This window comes from Oncorhynchus keta, chromosome 28 (assembly GCF_023373465.1).
Source record: "Oncorhynchus keta strain PuntledgeMale-10-30-2019 chromosome 28, Oket_V2, whole genome shotgun sequence".
Classification (NCBI taxonomy): domain Eukaryota; kingdom Metazoa; phylum Chordata; class Actinopteri; order Salmoniformes; family Salmonidae; genus Oncorhynchus; species Oncorhynchus keta.
Genome location: NC_068448.1, coordinates 55,209,512 through 55,234,373, shown reverse-complemented (window position 1 = coordinate 55,234,373; position 24,862 = coordinate 55,209,512). Strand labels below are relative to the sequence as shown.

The 24,862-nt window shown below is 48.8% G+C and overlaps 1 protein-coding gene across 1 annotated transcript in view; it reads right to left on the bottom strand.

The window, feature by feature from the left end:
• The window catches only part of LOC118373687 (MAGUK p55 subfamily member 7-like), a 295,718-nt gene that overhangs the window by 36,587 nt on the left and 234,269 nt on the right, over positions 1-24,862 (bottom strand). Inside the window, exon 13 of the mRNA XM_052483289.1 lies at positions 3,469-3,639. Coding sequence (XP_052339249.1) covers positions 3,469-3,639 — 171 coding nt within the window. The remainder of the gene's footprint in view (positions 1-3,468; positions 3,640-24,862) is intronic.

Genomic DNA, 24,862 nt, shown 5'->3' with positions numbered 1-24,862 from the left:
GAGAGGAGAGATGGTGGGAGGGAGAGGGAGAGAAAGAGATTGTGGGAGGGAGAGAGAGAGAGGGAGGGAGAGGAGAGAAAGAGATGGTGGGAGGGAGGGAGAGAGGAGAGATGGTGGGAGGGAGAGAAAGAGATGGTTGGAGGGAGGGAGAGGGAGAGAGGAGAGATGGTGGGAGGGAGAGGGAGAGAGGAGAGAAAGAGATTGTGGGAGGGAGAGGGAGAGAAAGAGATGGTGTGAGGGAGAGGGAGAGAAAGAGATGGTGGGAGGGAGAGGGGAGAGAGAGGAGAGAAAGAGATGGTGGGAGGGAGAGAGAGAGAGAGAGATGGTGGGAGGGAGAGAGAGAGGAGAGAGAGATGGTGGGAGGGAGAGAGAGAGGAGAGAGAGATGGTGGGAGGGAGAGAGAGAGGAGAGAGAGATAGTGGGAGGGAGAGGGAGAGAGGAGAGAAAGAGATTGTGGGAGGGAGAGGGAGAGAGAGGAGAGAAAGAGATGGTGGGAGAGCGAGAGAGAGAGAGGAGAGAAAGACCTGGTGGGAGGGAGAGGGAGAGAGAGAGAGGAGAGAGAGATGGTGGGAGGGAGAGGAGATGGCAGGAAGGAGAGCGAGAGAGAGGAGGAGAGAAAGAGCTGGTGGGAGGAGAGGGAGAGAGAGAGAGGAGAGAAAGAGATGGTGGAGGGAGAGGGAGAGAAAGAGATGGTGGGAGGGAGAGGGAGAGGGAGAGAAAGAGATGGTGGGAGGGAGAGGGAGATGATGGGAGGGAGAGGGAGAGAAAGAGATGGTGGGAGGAAGGGAGAGAGAGATGGAGGAAGGAGAGAGAGAGATGGTGGGAGGGAGGGAGAGGAGAGAAAGAGATGGTGGGAGGGAGAGGGAGAGAGGAGAGAAAGAGATGGTGGGAGGGAGAGGGAGAGAAAGAGATGGTGGGAGGGAGAGGGAGAGAAAGAGATGGTGGGAGGGAGAGGGAGAGAAAGAGATGGTGTGAGGGAGAGGGAGAGAAAGAGATGGTGTGAGGGAGAGGGAGAGAAAGAGATGGTGTGAGGGAGAGGGAGAGAAAGAGATGGTGGGAGGGAGAGGGAGAGAAAGAGATGGTGTGAGGGAGAGGGAGAGAAAGAGATGGTGTGAGGGAGAGGGAGAGAAAGAGATGGTGGGAGGGAAAGGGAGAGAAAGAGATGGTGGGAGGGAAAGGGAGAGAAAGAGATGGTGTGAGGGAGAGGGAGAGAAAGAGATGGTGTGAGGGAGAGGGAGAGAAAGAGATGGTGTGAGGGAGAGGGAGAGAAAGAGATGGTGTGAGGGAGAGGGAGAGAAAGAGATGGTGGGAGGGAGAGGGAGAGAAAGAGATGGTGGGAGGGAAAGGGAGAGAAAGAGATGGTGGGAGGGAAAGGGAGAGAAAGAGATGGTGGGAGGGAGAGGGAGAGAAAGAGATGGTGGGAGGGAAAGGGAGAGAAAGAGATGGTGGGAGGGAAAGGGAGAGAAAGAGATGGTGGGAGGGAGAGGGAGAGAAAGAGATGGTGGGAGGGAGAGAAAGAGATGGTGTGAGGGAGAGAAAGAGATGGTGGGAGGGAGAGGGAGAGAAAGAGATGGTGGGAGGGAGAGGGAGAGAAAGAGATGGTGAGAGGGAGAGAAAGAGATGGTGGGAGGGAAAGGGAGAGAAAGAGATGGTGGGAGGGAGAGGGAGAGAAAGAGATGGTGGGAGGGAAAGGGAGAGAAAGAGATGGTGGGAGGGAAAGGGAGAGAAAGAGATGGTGGGAGGGAAAGGGAGAGAAAGAGATGGTGGGAGGGAAAGGGAGAGAAAGAGATGGTGGGAGGGAAAGGGAGAGAAAGAGATGGTGGGAGGGAGAGGGAGAGAAAGAGATGGTGGGAGGGGAGAGAGAAAGAGATGGTGGGAGGGAAAGGGAGAGAAAGAGATGGTGGGGGAGAGGGAGAGAAAGAGATGGTGTGAGGGAGAGGGAGAGAAAGAGATGGTGGGAGGGAAAGGAGAGAAAGAGATGGTGTGAGGAGAGGGAGAGAAAGAGATGGTGGGAGGGAGAGGGAGAGAAAGAGATCGTGGGAGGGAGAGAAAGAGATGGTGTGAGGGAGAGGGAGAGAAAGAGATGGTGGGAGGGAGAGGGAGAGAAAGAGATGGTGGGAGGGAGAGGGAGAGAAAGAGATGGTGGGAGGGAGAGGGAGAGAAAGAGATGGTGGGAGGGAGAGGGAGAGAAAGAGATGGTGGGAGGGAGAGGGAGAGAAAGAGATCGTGGGAGGGAGAGGGAGAGAGAAAGAGATGGCGGGGGAGATAGAGAGAGAGAGAGAAAGAGAGAGAGTCCTCATAATAAGAATAAGTGAGAGCACTCCAGAGAGAAACAGGAAACATAAAACAGATCTTTCCTTGGCCTTTCTCTTCATTAGGTGTGAAATTGTCCATAGGTTGTCGTCCAAATTACAGAAGTGAATTGAAAATATTTACATTAGTGTGACAGAGGAGGGGTTATGTGCATTGTGGAGAGAGAGAGAGAGAGACCGTGGCATCCGCTGGGTTGCACAGCCTGACAGTCTGTCTGGCAAGAAAATGGGCTAGCTAATTAGCAACACGCTATGATGAAGTCCATACCACTGTGCTTCACCGTACCGAGGCCTGGTCAATCATGCTAAAACAGACGTACTGCAACACAAGCCTCACTTTCTCTTCTCTTAATAAGAGCATTAAATAGAAAGCCAGCGATATCGGCAGGATGAAGAATGATTCATATGCAGCTGCACCGATCAGTAGCACTGCTAACCTTGAGAAGAAAAAGCAGCGTGTGAGGAATACATTCATTATTTGTGTCATTTGCAATAATAGTTGCAATATTTATATTCAGGTTTTAATTCTGGTGCACCTGGGCTTAACGGTATTGGTCCACCATTCGTTGGCACAATGCTTTCTCTAAACTACACAAGAAGGAATAAAAACAAAGCTAACTTCATTTCAAGATTTTGGCACTTCATCAGCCTTCTGGAGGACTTTGTAATACCAGCCTAAAAGGCAAGTGTTAACAATTCTGTCAAGTAAAAAAAAAAGGAACATTTAGAGCTGAGCACAGTGCTGTTAATGAAAAGCACTAAATATGAAGGAATCCCCAGCCCGCCAGCCCTGTACTGTCATTTTCCACCAGGGCTTTAAAAGTGAAGGGGGCTTGCGTGTGGCCGGGAGCATGTTTCTGGGTTACGGCTGTGTGAGGGCAAGGCTGAGCCACCTCCGGGCCTGGAACTCTGACTCTAGCGCCACACGCTCTCTCTATGGAGAAACCAGTTTTAGACTTAAACGATGGCTTCTGCCTGGCCAAGACCAACAGCTCAGCAATCCCCAGTGTCCCATGGTGGCAGTAGTCAGTTACTCACCCACTACGACAGCAGCTTGGTCCAGCTCTACCATGTCGTGTGTGTGTGTGTTACTCACCGACGAGGACCACCAGCCCAGTCCCCCCGCTCTACCATGGTGTGTGTGTGTGTTACTCACCGACGAGGACCACCAGCCTGTGCTTGGCCCCGCTCTGCCTGCGGTGGGGAGTCACCTCCTCGTAGGTGGCCACGTCAGCCATGTCGTACTGCTCACTCTTCTTACACTCATACATGGACTTGTTGGTCTTCTTGTCTCGCCTGCTGAGGCGGAAACTCCGGCGAAAACCAGCTACAAATCAGAGAGCGAGAAGAGAGAGAGAGAGAAAAGGAGGGAGAGAAAACTGAGTCACTGCAAGGGGTAAAGTTGACAGTGTATACAGTACATACAAGTACATTTGCATCTGCACAAAATGCCTGCCGATGCACATTTCCAAGCGTTTCAATATGTATCAGGTCTGGCTTTATGTAGAGCAGCCCTTCATATGAAACACATTGAGAGTGATATCTGTGCAGTAGGTAGGAGTAGTGAACACTTTTCCCTGGGCCCTGTCAAAGCTATTGCTCTATATAGGGGACAGGTCGCTAGTTGAGATGCACCTAGATCCAGGGAAAGTGTTTGGTCGGTGAGTAAGGTTCATATGGAATGTCGTCTGAACACTTTTGTCTTCTAGAGACCATAAAAACATTATTGCCACGTTGTCATTCTCCTCCCAGCCTCAGTTTATGTCACCAAGCTACCTCTTATGTAATTTCTCTCTTAATGTTACAGGACGGGTCTCAAATGGCACCCTATTCCCAATGTAGTGCACTATTTTTGACCAGAGCCCTATAGGCATTATATAGAGAATAGGTTGCCATTTGGGATGCAACCATAGATGTGATTCATCTGAGCCTTTTGAACCTGAATGGTCTGTTTTAAGCACATTGACCTCTGACCTCCTGTAGAGGGGAACAGGAGGTAAAGAGTGAATCAAAAATGGCAGGTGGGTAGGATGAGTGAAGGCGACTGGCATTTTCTCATGTAATTTACTGCTGCTATGTGAATTTACTGGTAGTTGCTTCATGCTTGTCCAGTTGACACAAGTACCAGTCAAGCGTTTGTCATTCTTCTCAGACTACTTTGGTACAGTAGGTGGTGTGTGTGTGTGTGAGTGCGTGTGTAAGGAAGTATGTGTGGTGGTTGCATTCCATGGACATGCAGCGCACGATAAACCAATCAAACATGACAACTGTCATAAATTAACCCAAACAAATGGTCTGGTTTGAATGCACTAAGGCAGTACCAAACAGAGAGAAACATATCCCTAGTTTGAAGAGCACAGTTTCATATTTATGACAGACAGTTAAACCAAAATCCGCAAACCGAGGACCGTGGACACTTCGCTAATATCCCGTTCCTGCACACGGCAGAAGGGCTCTCTCTCTCTGTTTCTTTTAAACAGTGATGAATGAACCCAGCATTATGATCCAAGATGGCCAAGATTAAGGCAGCATTAAAATGATACACTGGAGAGAGAGAGAGAAGCCCTGATCCAATCCTTTAATACTTTCCACAACATAGAGAAACCGCGAGGCGGCGAGCGGCAGGCGAGCGGCAGGCGAGCGCTGTGCAGATGTGCCACGAGAAAGAGAGAGAGTATAGCTACGGTCTCGGGAGTCTGTTCTTTTCCAAACAGTCACTTAATAAGGGACAGGAGATGGAGACCTACGCTGTGTAAGAAATGAAACACGTCAAACATACGGCTTCAGCACAATAACCCATGTGTGTATGGATAAGGTATTAAGGCATGTCACAATGCGTGTGTGTGTGTGTGTGAGAGAGAATGTATTTGTGTATATTTCTGAGTTTGTGTGTGTGTGAGAATGTATTTGTGTATATTTCTGAGTGTGTGTGTGTGTGTGTGTGTGTGTGTGTGTGTGTGTGTGTGTGTGTGTGTGTGTGTGTGTGTGTGAGAGAGTGAGTGAGTGAGAGAGAGAGAGAGAGAGAGAGAGAGAGAACGTGTGTGTGTGTGTGTGTCTGAGTGCATGTGTGAACCCTAGCGTTGGGATATTGTGTTACAGCTAACGTTCAGGCCAGACTGTTCCACTGCGGGCGGGACAGCGCGTTCCGGGTGAGCACTGTGTTGTCTGTGCCACTTCTCCTGCGGTGTTTCCTTCTCATTCAACACCCCCACTGCTCTGACCGAACACCAGCCAGAAAGAACGAGCCGCCTGCTCGCCACAGTGGAAAGGACGCACTGAATAGAAAACGCTGCTGCTCGCAACATTACTGTAACAGCAAGCCATGCACAGTGTCATCATTATCAACGGTTAACATCATAGCAGTGCTGTTACTAAGCCATTGCAGGGTGGAAAATATTAACTAAGGTTGTCCTGTTGGGTCCTGGTCTAAAGTAGTGCACTATATAGGAAATAGGGTCTTGGACATTCCAGGGCAGGTTCCGCCACCCCTCTGGATCGCTCTAATACTGTTGTCTGATTAGCGTGATGCTGCAGTACGGGTTGTTCCATTCGATTAGGGGGCCTTTCGGAGCCCAGAAGCCGCCAGCATTTCATTGGCTCTGTCAGAGGGAATCTCTTTGTTTTCCTTCAGGGAGGCAGGTGCACGGAGTTTCATTACCAGGCCCAGCTGCAGCCAGTCAATACACAGCTCTGTTCCTGTTGTTGAAGGGCCCTCCGTAATCCCGGGCCCTTCAACATCACTTCAACCCTTCTAGACAGCTCCATCCAAATAACAGAAAATAACTAACCCCCAACTTCTCTACCCGAGGATAAAGACAAATCAATCAAAGGAGCGAGACAAAACACACGCAGGGCGAGCATCATCATCTCCATGGAGACAGAATTAGGCGAGCCCAGAGAGGGCTGGAAATCTATTTAACCTGCATGAAATAAATGAATGACTCAACCTTCCTGGTCTGAACCCTGACCAGTGTAGCGTTGTCATGTCTGTGTTACCGTTACAGTACAGAGGGGTTGTGTTACCGTTACAGTACAGAGGGGTTGTGTTACAGTACAGAGGGGAAGTGTGTCTGTGTGTTACTGTTAGAGCAGGGAAGTGTGTCTGTGTGTTACTGTACAGAGCAGGGAAGTGTGTCTGTGTGTTACTGTACAGAGCAGGGAAGTTTGTCTGTGTGTTACTGTTAGAGCAGGGAAGTGTGTCTGTGTGTTACTGTACAGAGCAGGGAAGTGTGTTTGTGTGTTACTGTACAGAGCAGGGAAGTGTGTCTGTGTGTTACTGTTAGAGCAGGGAAGTGTGTCTGTGTGTTACTGTAAGAGCAGGGAAGTGTGTCTGTGTGTTACTGTACAGAGCAGGGAAGTGTGTCTGTGTGTTACTGTACAGAGCAGGGAAGTGTGTCTGTGTGTTACTGTTAGAGCAGGGAAGTGTGTCTGTGTGTTACTGTAAGAGCAGGGAAGTGTGTCTGTGTGTTACTGTACAGAGCAGGGAAGTGTGTCTGTGTGTTACTGTACAGAGCAGGGAAGTGTGTCTGTGTGTTACTGTACAGAGCAGGGAAGTGTGTCTGTGTGTTACTGTTAGAGCAGGGAAGTGTGTCTGTGTGTTACTGTTAGAGCAGGGAAGTGTGTCTGTGTGTTACTGTTAGAGCAGGGAAGTGTGTCTGTGTGTTACTGTACAGAGCAGGGAAGTGTGTCTGTGTGTTACTGTTAGAGCAGGGAAGTGTGTCTGTGTGTTACTGTACAGAGCAGGGAAGTGTGTCTGTGTGTTACTGTACAGAGCAGGGAAGTGTGTCTGTGTGTTACTGTTAGAGCAGGGAAGTGTGTCTGTGTGTGTGGCCGGTCTGTGTGTTACTGTTAGAGCAGGGAAGTGTGTCTGTGTGTGTGGACGGTCTGTGTGTTACTGTACAGTTCTGATTAACAGTCGGGTTGCCAATAGCTAGGGCCAATAGAAGGCATGCTGGTAAATCAGGAATGTTAGCTATGCATGGCAACAGTGGTCCTAATTATGATGGGGTCGAGCTAAAAAAGACTGTGGTTTTAACTCATTGTTCAGCTGGCTCCTAACCCTTGACCCTGGATGTAATCGTACTCTCTTGTATCCCCCTACCGTGACAAAGAGCTCGGATATGGAGACTTTTTCCTTGCTCAGGACACACACGCACGTTTTAATGGCGTGCACTTGACCGTGACTGGATAATTGCCAGTCGCCCCTACTACTGTAAGACACACACAATAACGTGTAGACGAACTGAAACCCTTCCATTCCAAGAGAACCTCCAACAGAAAAAGAAGGGGCATATCGAGCCACAGAGTAAACAGTAGAAGACACGCGCTGCCACTACACACACAACTGCCTGGAAGTTGCCAGTGTGCTCCTGCAAGCCCGTTTTCCAGCGTGATAATATCTAACAGCCGTGGTTTAGGACATTCAGCACCCAGGGGCCTTCACAAACAGGGAACTCTAAACTGCTCACTGTGCTGATGTAACATCCTGTGAAACGTTGCTGCGGTGTCTGTAAAAGAAACGGTGCAGAACTGTTGAAACAAAAAAAGAAGGGAAGTTTAATGTACGCAAAAATGGTCATGATGGTGTGTCTCATCACATACGACTGGAAGACCGGTGTTCAATCCCAGCATCCATCCTTCCCACTGTCTCTCCCACCTACCCATCTCCACTCTGGTTTCCTAACTATTTAGACCAAGTGTACAAATTCCTTTAAAAAAAAGAAAAGATGTCTCCCATCTGAGCCTGGAGTTTCTAACTGCAGTAGAAGAAGCGCTGATAGACACTGTGCATATTCCAAATGGCACACTATTCAATAGTGCACTACTTTGGACCAGAGGCCTATGGCTCTCTGCCATTTGGGATGCATGCACAGTGCCATCTTGGCCCAGCAGAACAAGCCCTCAGTATGAAGACTAACAGAGATGACAACTGGTGAATTATCTCTCCATGGCAACTCTAGATTAAGAGACTATTACCATTACACCCCAGCCCCATATGTGTGGTTTATGGCTGCCACACACACACACACACACACACACACACACACACACACACACACACACTGCGGTTTATCACTGCAACACTTAGTGCTGGAAGTGGCCACAGAATGTGGGAGGCATTACAGAGTACCTCCTTTCAGTCATTATGTGATGGTGCTCATTACAACTCCTCGTCTGTTCAAGTCTGTGTCAGAGACACGCTCGACAGGCAGGCAGGGGTAGAGGAGGATGGCTCTACTGCATGTCCTAGTGTGTGTGAAGAAGGATCTCCAGTTTCCACACACTCTGCAATATTCCCTCCCACCAAAGAACAATGCCCGTACAACAAGGACAAATACCAACTCTACCAAGTTCTCCACAAATACCCTGACTAATTCTTCCTGGTTAAATAACGACCTCAGCTGCCCGCCTGTTCACTACAGCATGTTATTTATGTCCGTCCATTGTGAGTTGAGAGGTGGACCAAAGGACTGTAGAGAACCAAGGAGGATGGTTCACGAGGAATGACGCACACTAAAAATAAGAGGAAGAACAGTAACAATGTGGGCCAACATTGTAGCAGCAACGCCTCAGGAAAAGTACAAAGTAAAACCTTTTCCCTGCACTCCCTTCTTCCACCAACAGCTGGGTTCAAATAGGCCTCTGGTCTCTCACGCTGTGTGGTGTGTCTTAGTGCCGCTACGCAGTGGTGTGTGTGGGGTGGGGGGGGCAGATAGACAGGCGTGTGGCCTTCAATGCCCCTCCATGAAAACCCATGTGTGAAAGGCATTATAGGAATCGTGGCTTCCGGACCAGGGATCAGACCTGCCGCGTCACGGAAGTACCTGGCTCACAGGCTGACCACATGGTCACTGTACTGACGAGGAAAAGCATATAGCTCTGGGGGGAACAAGGGATCTTTAACAGGTGGAGAGGGTTCTCCCGATGTGGCATGTGGTATCCGTATCTCACTGCTAGTCCTTCAAACCTCCGACCTCTCGCTCAGGGGAGGCTGCTGAGGGGAGGACGGCTCATATTAATGGCCGGAAAGGAGCTAATGGAATGGTATCAAACACCCGGGAACCATGGGAACCCATTCCACTCCAGCCATTACCACGAGCCCGTCCCTCCCCAATTAATGTGCCACCAACCTCCTGTGCTCTAGCTTTATGGGTAATGGCATTCCCTGTTGTGAGGGGACAGGCAGGCATCCTGGTTAAACCAGACTGAACACTGCGTTTGAAGTGAATGGTAAAAAACATTGCTCTGAGGGGAACAAGGACTATTTAACCGGAGGAGAATGTTTCATACCGACCTACAGTGTGTGGTATCTACTGTACCGGCTGTCCTTCAAACCTCATACCCTGTTGCTGAAGCCCTCCCTTATGGGTCACTGGGTTTCCTGTTGAGAAAGGAAAGGCAGGTAGCCATTGTTTTAAGCAGTATTCACTGTGGCCTAACCAGGATAGCAGGCTGTATGCAGAGAGGGAGAGAGTTAAACGTTATTTGATGATTAAAAAAGCCTTTTAGGCTGTCTGTGATGTTTGAAATATGTACTGAGAGCGTTTGAGTCCACCGTGGTGAACTCATTATAGTGTTATCTAGGGGGGGTTGGGGGCAGAAACACACTCTGGGGCTAGTGTACTCTCCATGGGCTTACTACAGTATGCTAGCTCCAGCATGTGGAAAGTGGTACTCCAACCCAAGTGTTACAGGCTTATGCAGTGGAATAGTGCTCAAGTCCCTTGGCTGAGCGACGTGGGTTTGTGTAGCGAGCGCTATTTGTTTTTCCCCTCCGTCTTATCCCAGAGCTCTTTAGGACTCAGGAATGTCTAGTCTGAACAGAAAACCATGCCTAATTTGTCGTCGCTTGAAAAAATGTATCGGTTTGAGAAAAAAAAACATGAACGCACATCTCGATCTAGTGCTTGTCTTCCACTGCACTTACGCAAAGCGGCCTGGGCTCTCTCTGGTGCTGTGTGTACTGGACGTGTCTGGGCTCTCTCTGGTGCTGTGTGTACTGGACGTGTCTGGGCTCTCTCTGGTGCTGTGTGTACTGGACGTGTCTGGGCTCTCTCTGGTGCTGTGTGTACTGGACGTGTCTGGGCTCTCTCTGGTGCTGTGTGTACTGGACGTGTCTGGGCTCTCTCTGGTGCTGTGTGTACTGGACGTGTCTGGGCTCTCTCTGGTGCTGTGTGTACTGGACGTGTCTGGGCTCTCTCTGGTGCTGTGTGTACTGGACGTGTCTGGGCTCTCTCTGGTGCTGTGTGTACTGGACGTGTCTGGGCTCTCTCTGGTGCTGTGTGTACTGGACGTGTCTGGGCTCTCTCTGGTGCTGTGTGTACTGGACGTGTCTGGGCTCTCTCTGGTGCTGTGTGTACTGGACGTGTCTGGGCTCTCTCTGGTGCTGTGTGTACTGGACGTGTCTGGGCTGTCTCTAGTGCTGTGTGTACTGGACGTGTCTGGACTCTCTCTGGTGCTGTGTGTACTGGACGTGTCTGGGCTCTCTCTGGTGCTGTGTGTACTGGACGTGTCTGGGCTCTCTCTGGTGCCGTGTGTACTGGACGTGTCGGGCTCTCTCTGGTGCCGTGTGTACTGGACGTGTCGGGCTCTCTCTGGTGCTGTGTGTACTGGACGTGTCTGGGCTCTCTCTGGTGCTGTGTGTACTGGACGTGTCGGGCTCTCTCTGGTGCTGTGTGTACTGGACGTGTCTGGGCTCTCTCTGGTGCTGTGTGTACTGGACGTGTCTGTGCTCTCTCTGGTTCTGTGTGTACTGGATGTGTCTGGGCTCTCTTAGCACAGCTAGTGAGTTGGGGGCTGGGAGTGCCAAGAACACTTTCCTGTTTTCCTCATCAATCAGCCAGCCCACTCAGACAACAGGGATGCTAGACAACAAACCCAGTGCTAGGGGAGATGCCAAAGTCCACATCCCATCTGGCACCCCATCACTATATATGGTGCACTATTTTTGACCAGGGCCGATTGGGACTCTATTACCTTTATAGTACTGGGGTCAAAAGTAGTGCACTACATAGGGAATAGAGTGCCATTTGGGACATATACTCTCTTCTCCTACTGGTCAGAATCACAACCAAACTGGATATTATTAAGTAACGTCACCACTGTCTAGAGCACTGTTTCCTAACTCCAGTCCTCCCAACCATATGCAATGTTATTGTATCCCTGGACACCTGATTCAGCCCTGGATGAATTAAATCCGGTATGTTTGTCCGGGGTTACAACACAAATGTGTGCTGTTGGGGGTACTGGAGGACTGAAACCACTGGCCTAGACCAATCACACCTGTCTGTCTGCGTGGCCTCTACCTGCTCAGCCAATCACACCTGTCCGTCTACGTGGCCTCTACCTGCTCAGCCAATCACACCTGTCCGTCTACGTGGCCTCTACCTGCTCAGCCAATCACACCTGTCTGTCAGCGTGGCCTCAACCTGCTCAGCTAAGATGTGGGCCCTGGTCAAACAGTGCACTAAATGGAGAATAAGGTGCCATTTGGAACGCAATTTGGTCTTATGTTTTGGCTACGGCTCACCCTCCAGTAGTGAACCTGCAGACAGATGAAATAAACTTGTTTTCTGGAAATTGAGAATTATTTGGGGGTTTACACACGTCTCCATTTTTCCATAACTCTGTTTTAATTGGATTCTGGGGGTTGACAGCTTTCCCAGCTTTCTCCTGTACTATTTTGTCCTTTCCTTTCCTCTCCTCTATCCCACCCTCTCCCATCCCTCTATCCAGATGTTTGCTGAGAGGCTTCTCTCTGTGCCTCAGGATCTCTGGGATTAGGGTAGATTACGACAGCAGCAGAAATGGGACTGTGCCTACTGCCTACGCTTCCAGGTCTCCATCCAGGTATTGTGTGTCTAATCCCAGGGAACTAAGCTACAACGTGTTGATGGATCTAAGGAAAGACACGTCCCAAAATAGGGAATAGGGTGCCAACATATATAGTGTACTACTTTTGACCAGAGCCTTATGGGCCCTGGTCAAAAGTAGTGCATTATATACGGAACAGGGTGCAATTTGGGATAAAACCCATGTCTTTTCTCTCTTTTCTTTCTTCCATCCAGGAAAGGTAAGGAATGAGCCCAGAACGGCCACGGGTCTTAATGATCTCTTTAACTCTCTTCTTTAACGCTCTTCTTCTTCCTCCAGACGGAGCGGTGGTCTCAGAGGTGCTTAGGGCGTGGCACAGGGCTTATGGGAAGGCATCTCAGGACATGGTCCTCCTCCTACTTCATGAATTTTTTATTTTACCTTTATTTAACCAGGTAGGCTAGTTGAGAACAAGTTCTCATTTACAACTGCGACCTGGCCAAGATAAAGCATAGCAGTGTGAACAGACAACAACACAAAGTTACACATGGAGTAAACAATAAACAAGTCAATAACACAGTAGAAAAAAATAGTCTATATTCATTGTGTGCAAAAGGCATGAGGAGGTAGGCAAATAATTACAATTTGGCAGATTAACACTGGAGTGATAAATTATCAAATGGTCATGTGCAGGTAGAGAAACTGGTGTGCAAAAGAGCAGAAAAGTAAATAAATAAAAACAGTATGGGGATGAGGTAGGTGAATTGGGTGGGCTATTTACCGATGGACTATGTACAGCTGCAGTGATCGGTTAGCTGCTCAGATAGCAGATGTTTAAAGTTGGCGAGGGAGATAAAAGTCTCCAACTTCAGCAATTTTTGCAATTTGTTCCAGTCACAGGCAGCAGAGAACTGGAAGGAAAGGTGGCCAAATGAGGTGTTGGCTTTAGGGATGATCAGTGAGATACACCTGCTGGAGCGCGTGCTACGGATGGGTGTTGCCATCGTGACCAGTGAACTGAGATAAGGCGGGGCTTTACCTAGCATGGACTTTTAGATGACCTGGAGCCTGTGGGTCTGGCGACGAATATGTAGCGAGGGCCAGCCGACTAGAGCATACAAGTCGCAGTGGTGGGTGGTATAAGGTGCTTTAGTAACAAAACGGATGGCACTGCGATAAACTGCATCCAGTTTGCCGAGTAGAGTCTTGGAAGCTATTTTGTAGATGACATCGCCGAAGTCGAGGATCGGTAGGATAGTCAGTTTTACTAGGGTAAGTTTGGCGGGGCGTGAGTGAAGGAGGCTTTGTTGCGGATTAGAAAGCCGACTCTAGATTTGATTTTAGATTGGAGATGTTTGATATGAGTCTGGAAGGAGAGTTTACAGTCTAGCCAGACACCTAGGTACTTATAGATGCCCACATATTCTAGGTCGGAACCATCCAGGGTGGTGATGCTAGTCGGGCGTGCGGGTGCAGGCAGCGAACGGTTGAAAAGCATGCATTTGGTTTTACTAGCGATTTAAGAGCAGTTGGAGGCCACGGAAGGAGTGTTGTATGGCATTGAAGCTCGTTTGGAGGTTAGATAGCACAGTGTCCAAGGAAGGGCCAGAAGTATACAGAATGGCGTCGTCTGCGTAGAGGTGGATCAGGGAATTACCCGCAGCAAGAGCAACATCATTGATATATACAGAGAAAAGAGTCGGCCCGAGAATTGAACTCTGTGGCAGCCCCATAGAGACTGCCAGAAGACCGGACAACATGCCCTCCGATTTGACACACTGAACTCTGTCTGCAAAGTAGTTGGTGAACCAGGCAAGGCAGTCATTAGAAAAACTGAGGCTACTGAGTCTGCCGATAAGAATATGGTGATTGACAGAGTCGAAATCCTTGGCCAGGTCGATGAAAATGGCTGCACAGTACTGTCTTTTATCGATGGCGGTTATGATATTGTTTAGTACCTTGAGCGTGGCTGAGGTGCACCCTTGACCGGCTCGGAAACCAGATTGCACAGCGGAGAAGGTACGGTGGGATTCGAGATGGTCAGTGATCTGTTTGTTGACTTGGCTTTCGAAGACCTTAGATAGGCAGGATGGATATAGGTCTGTAACAGTTTGGGTCCAGAGTATATCCCCCTTTGAAGGGGGGGATGACTGCGGCATCTTTCCAATCGTTGGGGATCTCAGGCGATATGAAAGAGAGGTTGAACAGGCTGGTAATAGGGGTTGCGACAATGGCGGCGGATAGTTTCAGAAATAGAGGGTCCAGATTGTCAAGCCCAGCTGATTTGTACGGGTCCAGGTTTTGCAGCTCTTTCAGAACATCTGCTATTTGGAATTGGGTAAAGGAGAACCTGGAGAGGCTTGGGCGAGTAGCTGTGGGGGGGGGGGAGCTGTTGGCCGAGGTTGGAGTAGCCAGGAGGAAGGCATGGCCAGCCGTTGAGAAATGCTTGAAATGTTCTCGATTATCATGGATTTATCGGTGGTGAGCGTTTACAGTGTCCCATAACTTTTTGGAGTTAGAGCTACAGGATGCAAATTTCTGCTTGAAAAAGCTGGCCTTTGCTTTCCTGACTGACTGCGTGTATTGGATCTTGACTTCCCTGAACAGTTGCATATCGCAGGGACTATTTGATGCTATTGCAGTCCGCCACAGGATGTTTTTGTGCTGGTCGAGGGCAGTCAGGTCTGGAGTGAACCAAGGGCTATATCTGCTCTTAGTTCTGCATTTTTTGAACGGAGCATACTTATCTAAGATAGTGAGGAAGTTACTTTTAAACAATGACCAGGCATCCTCAACTGACGGGATGAGGTCAATATCCTTCCAGGATACCCGGGCCAGGTCGATTAGAAAGGCCTGCTCGCATAAGTGTTTTAGGGAGCGTTTGACAGTGATGAGGGGTGGTTGTTTGACTGCGGACCCGTAGTGGATACAGGCAATGAGGCAGTGATCGCTGAGATCCTGGTTGAAGACAGCGGAGGTGTATTTGGAGGGCCAGTTGGTCAGGACAACGTCTATGAGGGTGCCCTTGTTTACAGATTTAGGGTTGTACCTGGTGGGTTCCTTGATGATTTGTGTGTGATTGAGGGCATCTAGCTTAGATTGTAGGACTGCCGGGGTGTTAAGCATATCCCAGTTTAGGTCAGAACAAACAGAAGCTAACTCTGAAGCTAGATGGGGGGGCGATCAATTCACAAATGGTGTCCAGGGCACAGCTGGGAGATGAGGGGGGTCGGTAGCAGGCGGCAACAGTGAGAGACTTATTTCTGGAGAGAGTAATTTTTAAAATTAGTAGTTCGAACTGTTGGGTATGGACCTGGAAAGTATGACATTACTTTGCAGGCTATCTCTGCAGTAGACTGCAACTCATTTACATGTACATTTAAGTCATTTAGCAGACGCTCTTATCCAGAGCGACTTACAAAACTCCTCCCTCTTTGGCAGTTCTATCTTGACGGAAAATGTTATAGTTGGGTATGGAAATCTCAGAATTTTTGGTGGCTTTCCTAAGCCAGGATTCAGACATGGGGCAAGGACATCAGGGTTGGCAGAATGTGCTAAAGCAGTGAGTAAAACAAACTTAGGGAGAAGGCTTCTGATGTTGACATGCATGAAACCAAGGCTTTTTCAATCACCGAAGTCAACAAATGAGGGTGCCTGGGGACATGCAGGGCCTGGGTTTACCTCCACATCACCCGTGGAACAGAGGAGTAGTATGAGGGTGCGGTTAAAGGCTATCAAAACTGGTCGCCTCGGCATTGGGGACAACGAATAAAAGGAGCAGATTTCTGGGCATGGTAGAATATATTCAGGGGATAATGCGCAGACAGGGGTATGGTGGGGTGCGGGTACAGCGGAGGTAAGCCCAGGCACTGGGTGATGATAAGAGAGGTTGTATCTCTGCACATGCTGGTTGTAATGGGTGAGGTCACCGCATGTGTGTTAGGTGGGACAAAGGAGGTATCAGAGGTATGAAGAGTGGAACTAGGGGCTCCATTGTAAACTAAAACAATGATAACTAACCTGAACAGTATACAAGGCATATTGACATTTGAGAGAGAGACATACAGCGAGGCATAAAGTAATCGCAGGTATTGATTGGGAGAGCTAGCTAAAACAACAGTTGAGACAACAACAGCTAATCAGCTAACACAACAACAGCAGGTAAAATGGCGATAACTTGGCAGAGAGGGTCGGATTAACTACACACAGAGCCTGAGTTCGCGGCTGGGGCCGACAGATAAAAAAATAGATAAACAGAATGGAGTACCGTGATTAATGAACAGTCCAGCAGGCATAAGCTATGTAGCCAAGTGATCATAGTGTCCAGGGGGCAGCAGTAGATGGAACAGGGAACCCGCCACTACGTTAGCAGGTGACAAGGCATTTAAAGTTAGTAGCCCTCCGACGGAGGCCGGTTGAAGGCACAGCGGAAGGAGTATTCGTCGGCAGACCAAACGTGGTGGTGTGGCGGGGCGCCGTGTCGACAGAGAATCCAAGCAAGATGGCGAAAGAGGTATTGTAGAATTTAGTTTGCTGGCTGGGAGATGCTCCTGGCTCACGGCGAACTGGTGCTAGCTTCGTGGCAGTGGCGTTAGCCACTATAGCCAATTGGTAGCAGCGGTGATCCAGTGCCAAGGTCCAGAGTTTACAGCAAGGATCCGGTGGAGTATCGGGCTCTAGCCGTGTATGAGTGGGGTTCGGGTGAACAGCTGAGTAGGCCGGGAGGTGGGCCTCAGGGATAGCTTTGGTACTGGGTGCCACGGTGAGCTAGCAAGCTGCAAGCTAGCTAGCAAGCTGCAAGCTAGCTGTGAAGAAGTAGTGGTCCAGGGATTATGGCAGGAATCCGGCGTTGTTGTGGAGAGACAGTCCGATACTAGCAGACTGGCGAGTATTATCCAGGCTAAGAACAGGGCTGGTATCTGTGCAGAAGGTGAAACCGCTAGCAGTGGCTAACAATGACTGAATAGCTAATTAGCTGGTTAGCTTCTGGAGGTTCTTGAATGTGTTCTAAAATTAAAAATAATAGCGATACCGTATCACATTGGGTGAGGCAGGTTACCGGAAGGTATAATCAATAAAAAAATCGAAAAGAGATTGAAAATAAATTGAAATCTATATACAAAAAATACGAAAAATACAAAAGTACAGGAGACACGAACAAAACACGTCTTCACTGCTACGCCATCTTGGACGCCATTAATAAGGGCATTGATGACATTGTCCCCACAGTGACTGTATGTACATATCCCAACCAAAAGTGATGTATTAAAGGCAACATCTGCACTGAGTTCAAGGAGCGGGACACTAATCCAGACACTGATAAGAAATCCCGCTACGACCTCCGACGAGAAATCAAACAGTCAAAATGTCAGTACAGGACTAAGATTGAATTCTACTCTGACGCTTGTCGGATGTGGCAAGGCTTGCAAACGGATTACAAAGGAAAACCCAGCTGTGAGCTGCCCAGTGATGTCTACCAGACGAGCTTGATTCCTTCTATTCCTTCCTTCTAGTTTCCGTCCTCCTCTACATTGACTTCAATGCAAAACCTAGGAGGTGGTTCTCACTCCCTTCCATAGACTTACACAGTAATTATGATAACTTCCAGAGGACATCCTCCAACCCATCAGAGCTCTTGCAGCATGAACTCACATGTTGTCCACCCAATCAAAGGGTCAGAGAATGAATCTAGTGAAAGTAGAAGTAGAAGCTATAGCGAGCTAGCACTGCAGTGCATAACATGTGGTGAGTAGTTGACTCAAAGAGAGAAAGACAATAGTTGAACAATTTATTCAACAATGACAGAGTAGCAAGAGAGATATTGTTGTATTTGTTTTTCACTTAGCTTGTGAAAGCAGCTAGCTAGTTTAGCCTACTCAAACACACGGCTCAAACCGAGAGGGATGCTATGTTAGCTAGATGGCTATGGTTATCCAATATTGGAATTCTTCCAAGTCAAGTTAAGCTTTTGGTTGTATAAACCTATTTCCTTCTAAACTTCTTGCTGACTGTACTGAATGATTGTAGCGGGTTTACTAAAGCTTTAGTTCTAGTAGCTTTGTTGACTATGATGTTACTATGGTGACAACAATGTAGGCTGTGTGCAGCAGTTAGCGGTTATGATATGAAGGTTTGTGTTGTGCACTGAAGTCCACGAGCGAAGGGAATAGGTGAGAGGAGGAGAGCGTGTAGATGTAAGAAGTAATTACACAATGATCAAAGGAGTTATGCTGGTTGGATGTGGCTGATATGAAAGTGAACTGTGTTTGATCAGGGGTGTATTCATTCTGCCGATTCTGTTGAAAAACCTTTCTTAAACGGAAGCAAACCGAACGAAACAGGGATAAACGTACCTGGATTTGTCCAATAGAAACTCTTCTATGTAACTGTTGGACTAATGATTACACCCTAGATCAGCTAGATGCAGGCAAGATTGTACAAAGCAACATTGGACGTGTCAATGTCTGTTACTCAAATGTCACAAGACCTGTGCATCTACACTGTAAACTTTAATTCATAGGTTAGGTTGTAGCAACCTCATGATGGGTAGAGGAAAATATTTTGTATCATGTAGTAGCCTAAACCTATCGATGTTACATTGATCTGAGTGAATAGAATATGAATGACAGTCATCCAATATGCTGTAATAGAAATAAGAAAAATCGTCCTCCATCTTAAACGGCACCGAACGCCACTAATTACTAAGTACCCCTGCACATGGACTCAGTACTGGTACTCCATGTATATAGCTAAGTTATCTTTACTCATTGTGTATTTATTCCTAGTATTATTACTATTCTCTTCTTTCTCTCAGCATTGTTGGAAAAGGCCCGGAAGTAAGCATTTCACTGTTAGTCTCCACCTGTTGTTTACGAAGCATGTGACAAGTCTCAAAAGGCACTCTATTCCCTATATAGTGTACTTCTTTTGACCAGAGCACTATTCTACAGTCTCCTGTAGGCACCGAAAAGAGGTATGGAGGCATTACAAACAGCCCAAAGAAGAACAAGACAACCCACTTCTCTGCCCCCTCTTTACCCAACTCAAGCTCCCAATTCAACCTCAATGGCATTGAAAAAGCATCTGTATTCTAGGATTTCTTAGCTATTAGGCCTGTCCAACTTTAAGTCATACAACAGCCTGAAATGTAATGCAATGTGCAACGACTGTTGAGACGCTTGTCGAGAATATATTATTATTTTAGGAGTCTTTTTTTCTCTTCAAAACATCTTTTGTTTCAGAAAACTGGTGCTTCAGTGTACTAGGACATAGAAAACAAGTTAAACTGCACTGGGACCAGCAATGGAGGTGGTTCACGTCAGAGAGGAAGAGGAGAAGTTGAGGTCGCCGACCTCATAAGGGCACTGCGACAACACGGGCAAACAGAGTCTGCGCACCAAATGGCACCCTGTTCCCTATATAGTGCACTACTTTTGACTAGACCCCTATGGGCCACGGTAAAAAGTAGTGCACTATATAGGAATAGGGTGTCATTTGGAACACACCCAATGAAGTCGAAAATAGCCCAGTGTTTGAAAGGTCATCCTTATAGAATTCCCTGATTGAGCTTGGCAGACACAACTCTGTCTTTATTTCTAAACTAAATGTGCACTGGATCTCCTGTGAAATCAACTGGTCTAAATGGATTAGTGTGCTGTGGAGTGTCCAGAGTCTAGACTGCCTCATGACCTCAACACAGCCTGGTGTATACACTAGGTGGATGGTGGGAGAGAGGTGTGTGTGTGGGGGGGGGGGGTAGCAGCAACGGAGTGAAGGGGAGGAGGAGAGAAAGGACATTTAGAGAGAGAGAGAGAGAGAGAGAGAGAGAGAGAGAGAGAGAGAGAGAGAGAGAGAGAGAGAGAGAGAGAGCCTCAGTGAGAGAGGGAGCGAGAGAGTTCCTCAGCGAGAGAGAGAGCGAGAGTTTCTCAGCGAGAGAGAGAGCGAGAGAGTGCCTCAGAGAGAGAGAGAGCGAGAGAGTGCCTCAGCGAGAGAGAGAGCGAGAGAGTTCCTCAGCGAGAGAGAGAGCGAGAGTTTCTCAGCGAGAGAGAGAGCGAGAGAGTTCCTCAGAGAGAGAGAGAGAGAGAGAGCGAGAGAGTTCCTCAGAGAGAGAGAGAGCGAGAGAGTTCCTCAGAGAGAGAGAGAGCTCCTCAGAGAGAGAGAGAGAGCGAGAGAGTTCCTCAGAGAGAGAGGGGGGGGGAGAGATAGAGAGAGCGAGAGAGTTCCTCAGAGAGAGAGAGAGAGAGCGAGAGCAAGAGCGAAAGCAAAAGCGAGAGCGAGAGGGGAGAGAGAGAGAGAGAGAGAGAGAGAGAGAGAGAGAGAGAGAGAGAGAGTTCCTCAGCGAGAGAGAGAGAGAGCGAGAGAGTTCCTCAGCGAGAGAGAGCGAGAGAGTTCCTCAGCGAGAGAGAGAGCGAGAGAGTTTCTCAGCGAGAGAGAGAGCGAGAGAGTTCCTCAGAGAGAGAGAGAGCGAGAGAGTTCCTCAGAGAGAGAGAGAGCGAGAGAGTTCCTCAGAGAGAGAGAGAGCGAGAGAGTTCCTCAGAGAGAGAGAGCTTCCTCAGAGAGAGAGAGAGCGAGAGAGTTCCTCAGAGAGAGAGAGGGGGGGAGAGAGAGAGAGCGAGAGAGTTCCTCAGAGAGAGAGAGGGGGGAGAGAGAGAGAGCGAGAGAGTTCCTCAGAGAGAGAGAGAGAGCGAGAGCAAGAGCGAAAGCGAGAGCGAGAGCGAGAGGGGAGAGAGAGAGTTCCTCAGAGAAAGAAGAGGTTTGAGAGACTCAGCCAGGACACTCCGTGGTACTCTGATGGGATTATAACTTCTGATTTGTCAGGAAAGTGACAGGGGTAATAACAACACGATGAGGAAGAGTTTCTGTACGCAAAGAGAATTGGAACCAGTACCCAGAGGATGGTTCCAGAACAGAACAAGTCGTAATTGCTGCTGTGAGTCCTAGCAGGACCACATCAACAACAGGAGAGAGAGAAAGAGAGACACACACACACACAGAGACCGAGAAAAAGGGGAAAGAAAGAGAGAAGAGGCGGCAAGCAGGACCACATCAACAGGCCTGACGGGAAGAGAATTGAATGGACCTTCAGAACAACGAATGGAAAATAACTTGTCCCTTTAACCCGAATGAATCCATATAACAGTGGTAGGAACAGCTACTGTATGGCAGGGGGCGGGGGACAGTGGCAGGAACAGCTACTGTATGGCAGGGGGCGAGGGACAGTGGCAGGAACAGCTACTGTATGGCAGGGGGCGAGGGACAGTGGTAGGAACAGCTACTGTATGGCAGGGGGCAGGGGACAGTGGCAGGAACAGCTACTGTATGGCAGGGGGCGAGGGACAGTGGCAGGAACAGCTACTGTATGGCAGGGGGCGGGGGACAGTGGCAGGAACAGCTACTGTATGGCAGGGGGCGAGGGACAGTGGCAGGAACAGCTACTGTATGGCAGGGGGCGAGGGACAGTGGCAGGAACAGCTACTGTATGGCAGGGGGCGGGGGACAGTGGCAGGAACAGCTACTGTATGGCAGGGGGCGAGGGACAGTGGCAGGAACAGCTACTGTATGGCAGGGGGCGAGGGACAGTGGTAGGAGGAGCGACTGTATGACAAGGGTGAAGGACAGATCTATGAAAAGGACTGAAGGGGACATGTGATGTCTCACCTACGTGGTATCCGCTTAAATAGAAACCAGAGCCATAGAACCAACCGTCATCCTCTGGTGTCGGTGACGAGAGAGAACAGCATGGTAGCCAGAAGAGAAGAACAGGAGTTTAGACATCAGGCATCACAGATCCCAAAAAGAACCAGCAGGCCTACCCATCTACACAGAACCTGAACACACCTGAACCCAGGTGACAGCACAGCCAGGTACCACAGAGGGAAGGGAGATGGACACAAACACAGGTAGCCCCAACACTCACCATGAGACCACACTTCACCTTTCCCGCTAATCAAGATAGATTTTCAGTAATACATTTGTACATCACATATTCAAGACATTATGGATGGCCCACAGAACTATGTACATGATCTAGCCTGGTTCTGCGGTTAGCGATGTCATGGCACTACTACAGCATCATACATAGCATAAAGCTATGTTGATACAAGCACCTACAGTATGCATGCATCCCAAATGGCACCCTATTCCCGATATAGTAAACTTATTTTGAGGTGAGCCCTACGGGGTGCCATTTGGGACACATACTATGCTATGCGTGTGAAGGGAGGGATAAGCCTCTATCCCTCGCTCGGTTAAATAATGTCTGTTTCAATGAAAGTGATAAGTTAGTGAGTGAAAGAGGAAGATTCGGCACAGCAAAGGCCAATAACCTTAAGCTCCTTTCCCAGAGAGCAGGAGTATTTAACAGAGAAATTGACAGAGACACCCGATGTTCCTCTTTAAAACCGTTTTGGTAGACATGAGAAGACAGGCGATCACAAACAGTAGAATATGGGGAGCGGGAGATGAGGGTAGAGGAGGTGAGCTATCCTCATCCCTGACATGCTAAAACACATTCTGCATCCCAAATGGCATCCTATTCCCTATGTAGTGCACTACTGTTACTGGGGCCCATAATGCACTACATAGAGAACAGGGTGACCATTTGGGATGCTGATACAGATACACAGCGATGTAATGTTAAAAGGCTGATCAGCGAATGTCAGGACTCATTGTTGGGATGCTGGCTGGGTCCACAGTCAGTGAACTGCTATGTTGCTATGAGTCAGTCTAATAGGTGAGCAGCAGTTAGTCTGACAAGCACTATGTACCTTCTATTTCCTCAGCTTCAAGGGGGGCTGCGAAAGCATGAGATAAAAGAGAGAGAGGTGAACGTTGGAGAGAGAGAGGTGAACGTTGGAGAGAGAGGTGAACGTTGGAGAGAGAGGTGAACGTTGGAGAGAGAGGTGAACGTTGGAGAGAGAGGTGAACGTTGGAGAGAGAGGTGAACGTTGGAGAGAGAGGTGAACGTTGGAGAGAGGTGAATGTTGGAGAGAGGTGAATGTTGGAGAGAGGTGAACGTTGGAGAGAGAGGTGAACGATGGAGAGAGGTGAACGTTGGAGAGAGAGGTGAACGTTGGAGAGAGGTGAATGTTGGAGAGAGGTGAATGTTGGAGAGAGGTGAACGTTGGAGAGAGAGGTGAACGATGGAGAGAGAGGTGAACGTTGGAGAGAGAGGTGAACGTTGGAGAGAGAGGTGAACGTTGGAGAGAGAGGTGAACGTTGGAGAGAGGTGAATGTTGGAGAGAGGTGAATGTTGGAGAGAGAGGTGAACGTTGGAGAGAGAGGTGAACGATGGAGAGAGGTGAATGTTGGAGAGAGAGGTGAATGTTGGAGAGAGAGGTGAATGTTGGAGAGAGAGAGGTGAACGTTGGAGAGAGAGGTGAATGTTGGAGAGAGAGGTGAACGTTGGAGAGAGAGGTGAATGTTGGAGAGAGAGGTGAACGTTGGAGAGAGAGGTGAACGTTGGAGAGAGAGGTGAACGTTGGAGAGAGAGGTGAACGTTGGAGAGAGAGGTGAATGTTGGAGAGAGGTGAATGTTGGAGAGAGAGGTGAACGTTGGAGAGAGAGGTGAACGATGGAGAGAGGTGAATGTTGGAGAGAGAGGTGAATGTTGGAGAGAGAGAGGTGAACGTTGGAGAGAGAGGTGAATGTTGGAGAGAGAGGTGAACGTTGGAGAGAGAGGTGAACGTTGGAGAGAGAGGTGAATGTTGGAGAGAGAGGTGAATGTTGGAGAGAGAGGTGAACGTTGGAGAGAGGTGAACGTTGGAGAGAGAGGTGAACGTTGGAGAGAGAGGTGAACGTTGGAGAGAGAGGTGAACGTTGGAGAGAGAGGTGAACGTTGGAGAGAGAGGTGAACGTTGGAGAGAGAGGTGAACGTTGGAGAGAGAGGTGAACGTTGGAGAGAGAGGTGAACGTTGGAGAGAGAGGTGAACGTTGGAGAGAGGTGAACGTTGGAGAGAGAGGTGAACGTTGGAGAGAGGTGAACGTTGGAGAGAGGTGAACGTTGGAGAGAGGTGAATGTTGGAGAGAGAGGTGAACGTTGGAGAGAGAGGTGAACGTTGGAGAGAGAGGTGAACGTTGGAGAGAGAGGTGAACGTTGGAGAGAGGTGAACGATGGAGAGAGGTGAACGTTGGAGAGAGGTGAATGTTGGAGAGAGGTGAATGTTGGAGAGAGAGGTGAACGTTGGAGAGAGAGGTGAACGATGGAGAGAGAGGTGAATGTTGGAGAGAGGTGAATGTTGGAGAGAGAGGTGAACGATGGAGAGAGGTGAATGTTGGAGAGAGAGGTGAACGATGGAGAGAGGTGAATGTTGGAGAGAGAGGTGAACGTTGGAGAGAGAGGTGAACGTTGGAGAGAGAGGTGAACGTTGGAGAGAGAGGTGAACGTTGGAGAGAGAGGTGAACGTTGGAGAGAGAGGTGAACGTTGGAGAGAGGTGAATGTTGGAGAGAGGTGAATGTTGGAGAGAGGTGAATGTTGGAGAGAGGTGAATGTTGGAGAGAGGTGAATGTTGGAGAGAGGTGAATGTTGGAGAGAGGTGAATGTTGGAGAGAGGTGAATGTTGGAGAGAGGTGAATGTTGGAGAGAGAGGTGAACGATGGAGAGAGAGGTGAATGTTGGAGAGAGGTGAATGTTGGAGAGAGGTGAATGTTGGAGAGAGGTGAATGTTGGAGAGAGGTGAACGTTGGAGAGAGAGGTGAACGATGGAGAGAGAGGTGAACGTTGGAGAGAGAGGTGAAC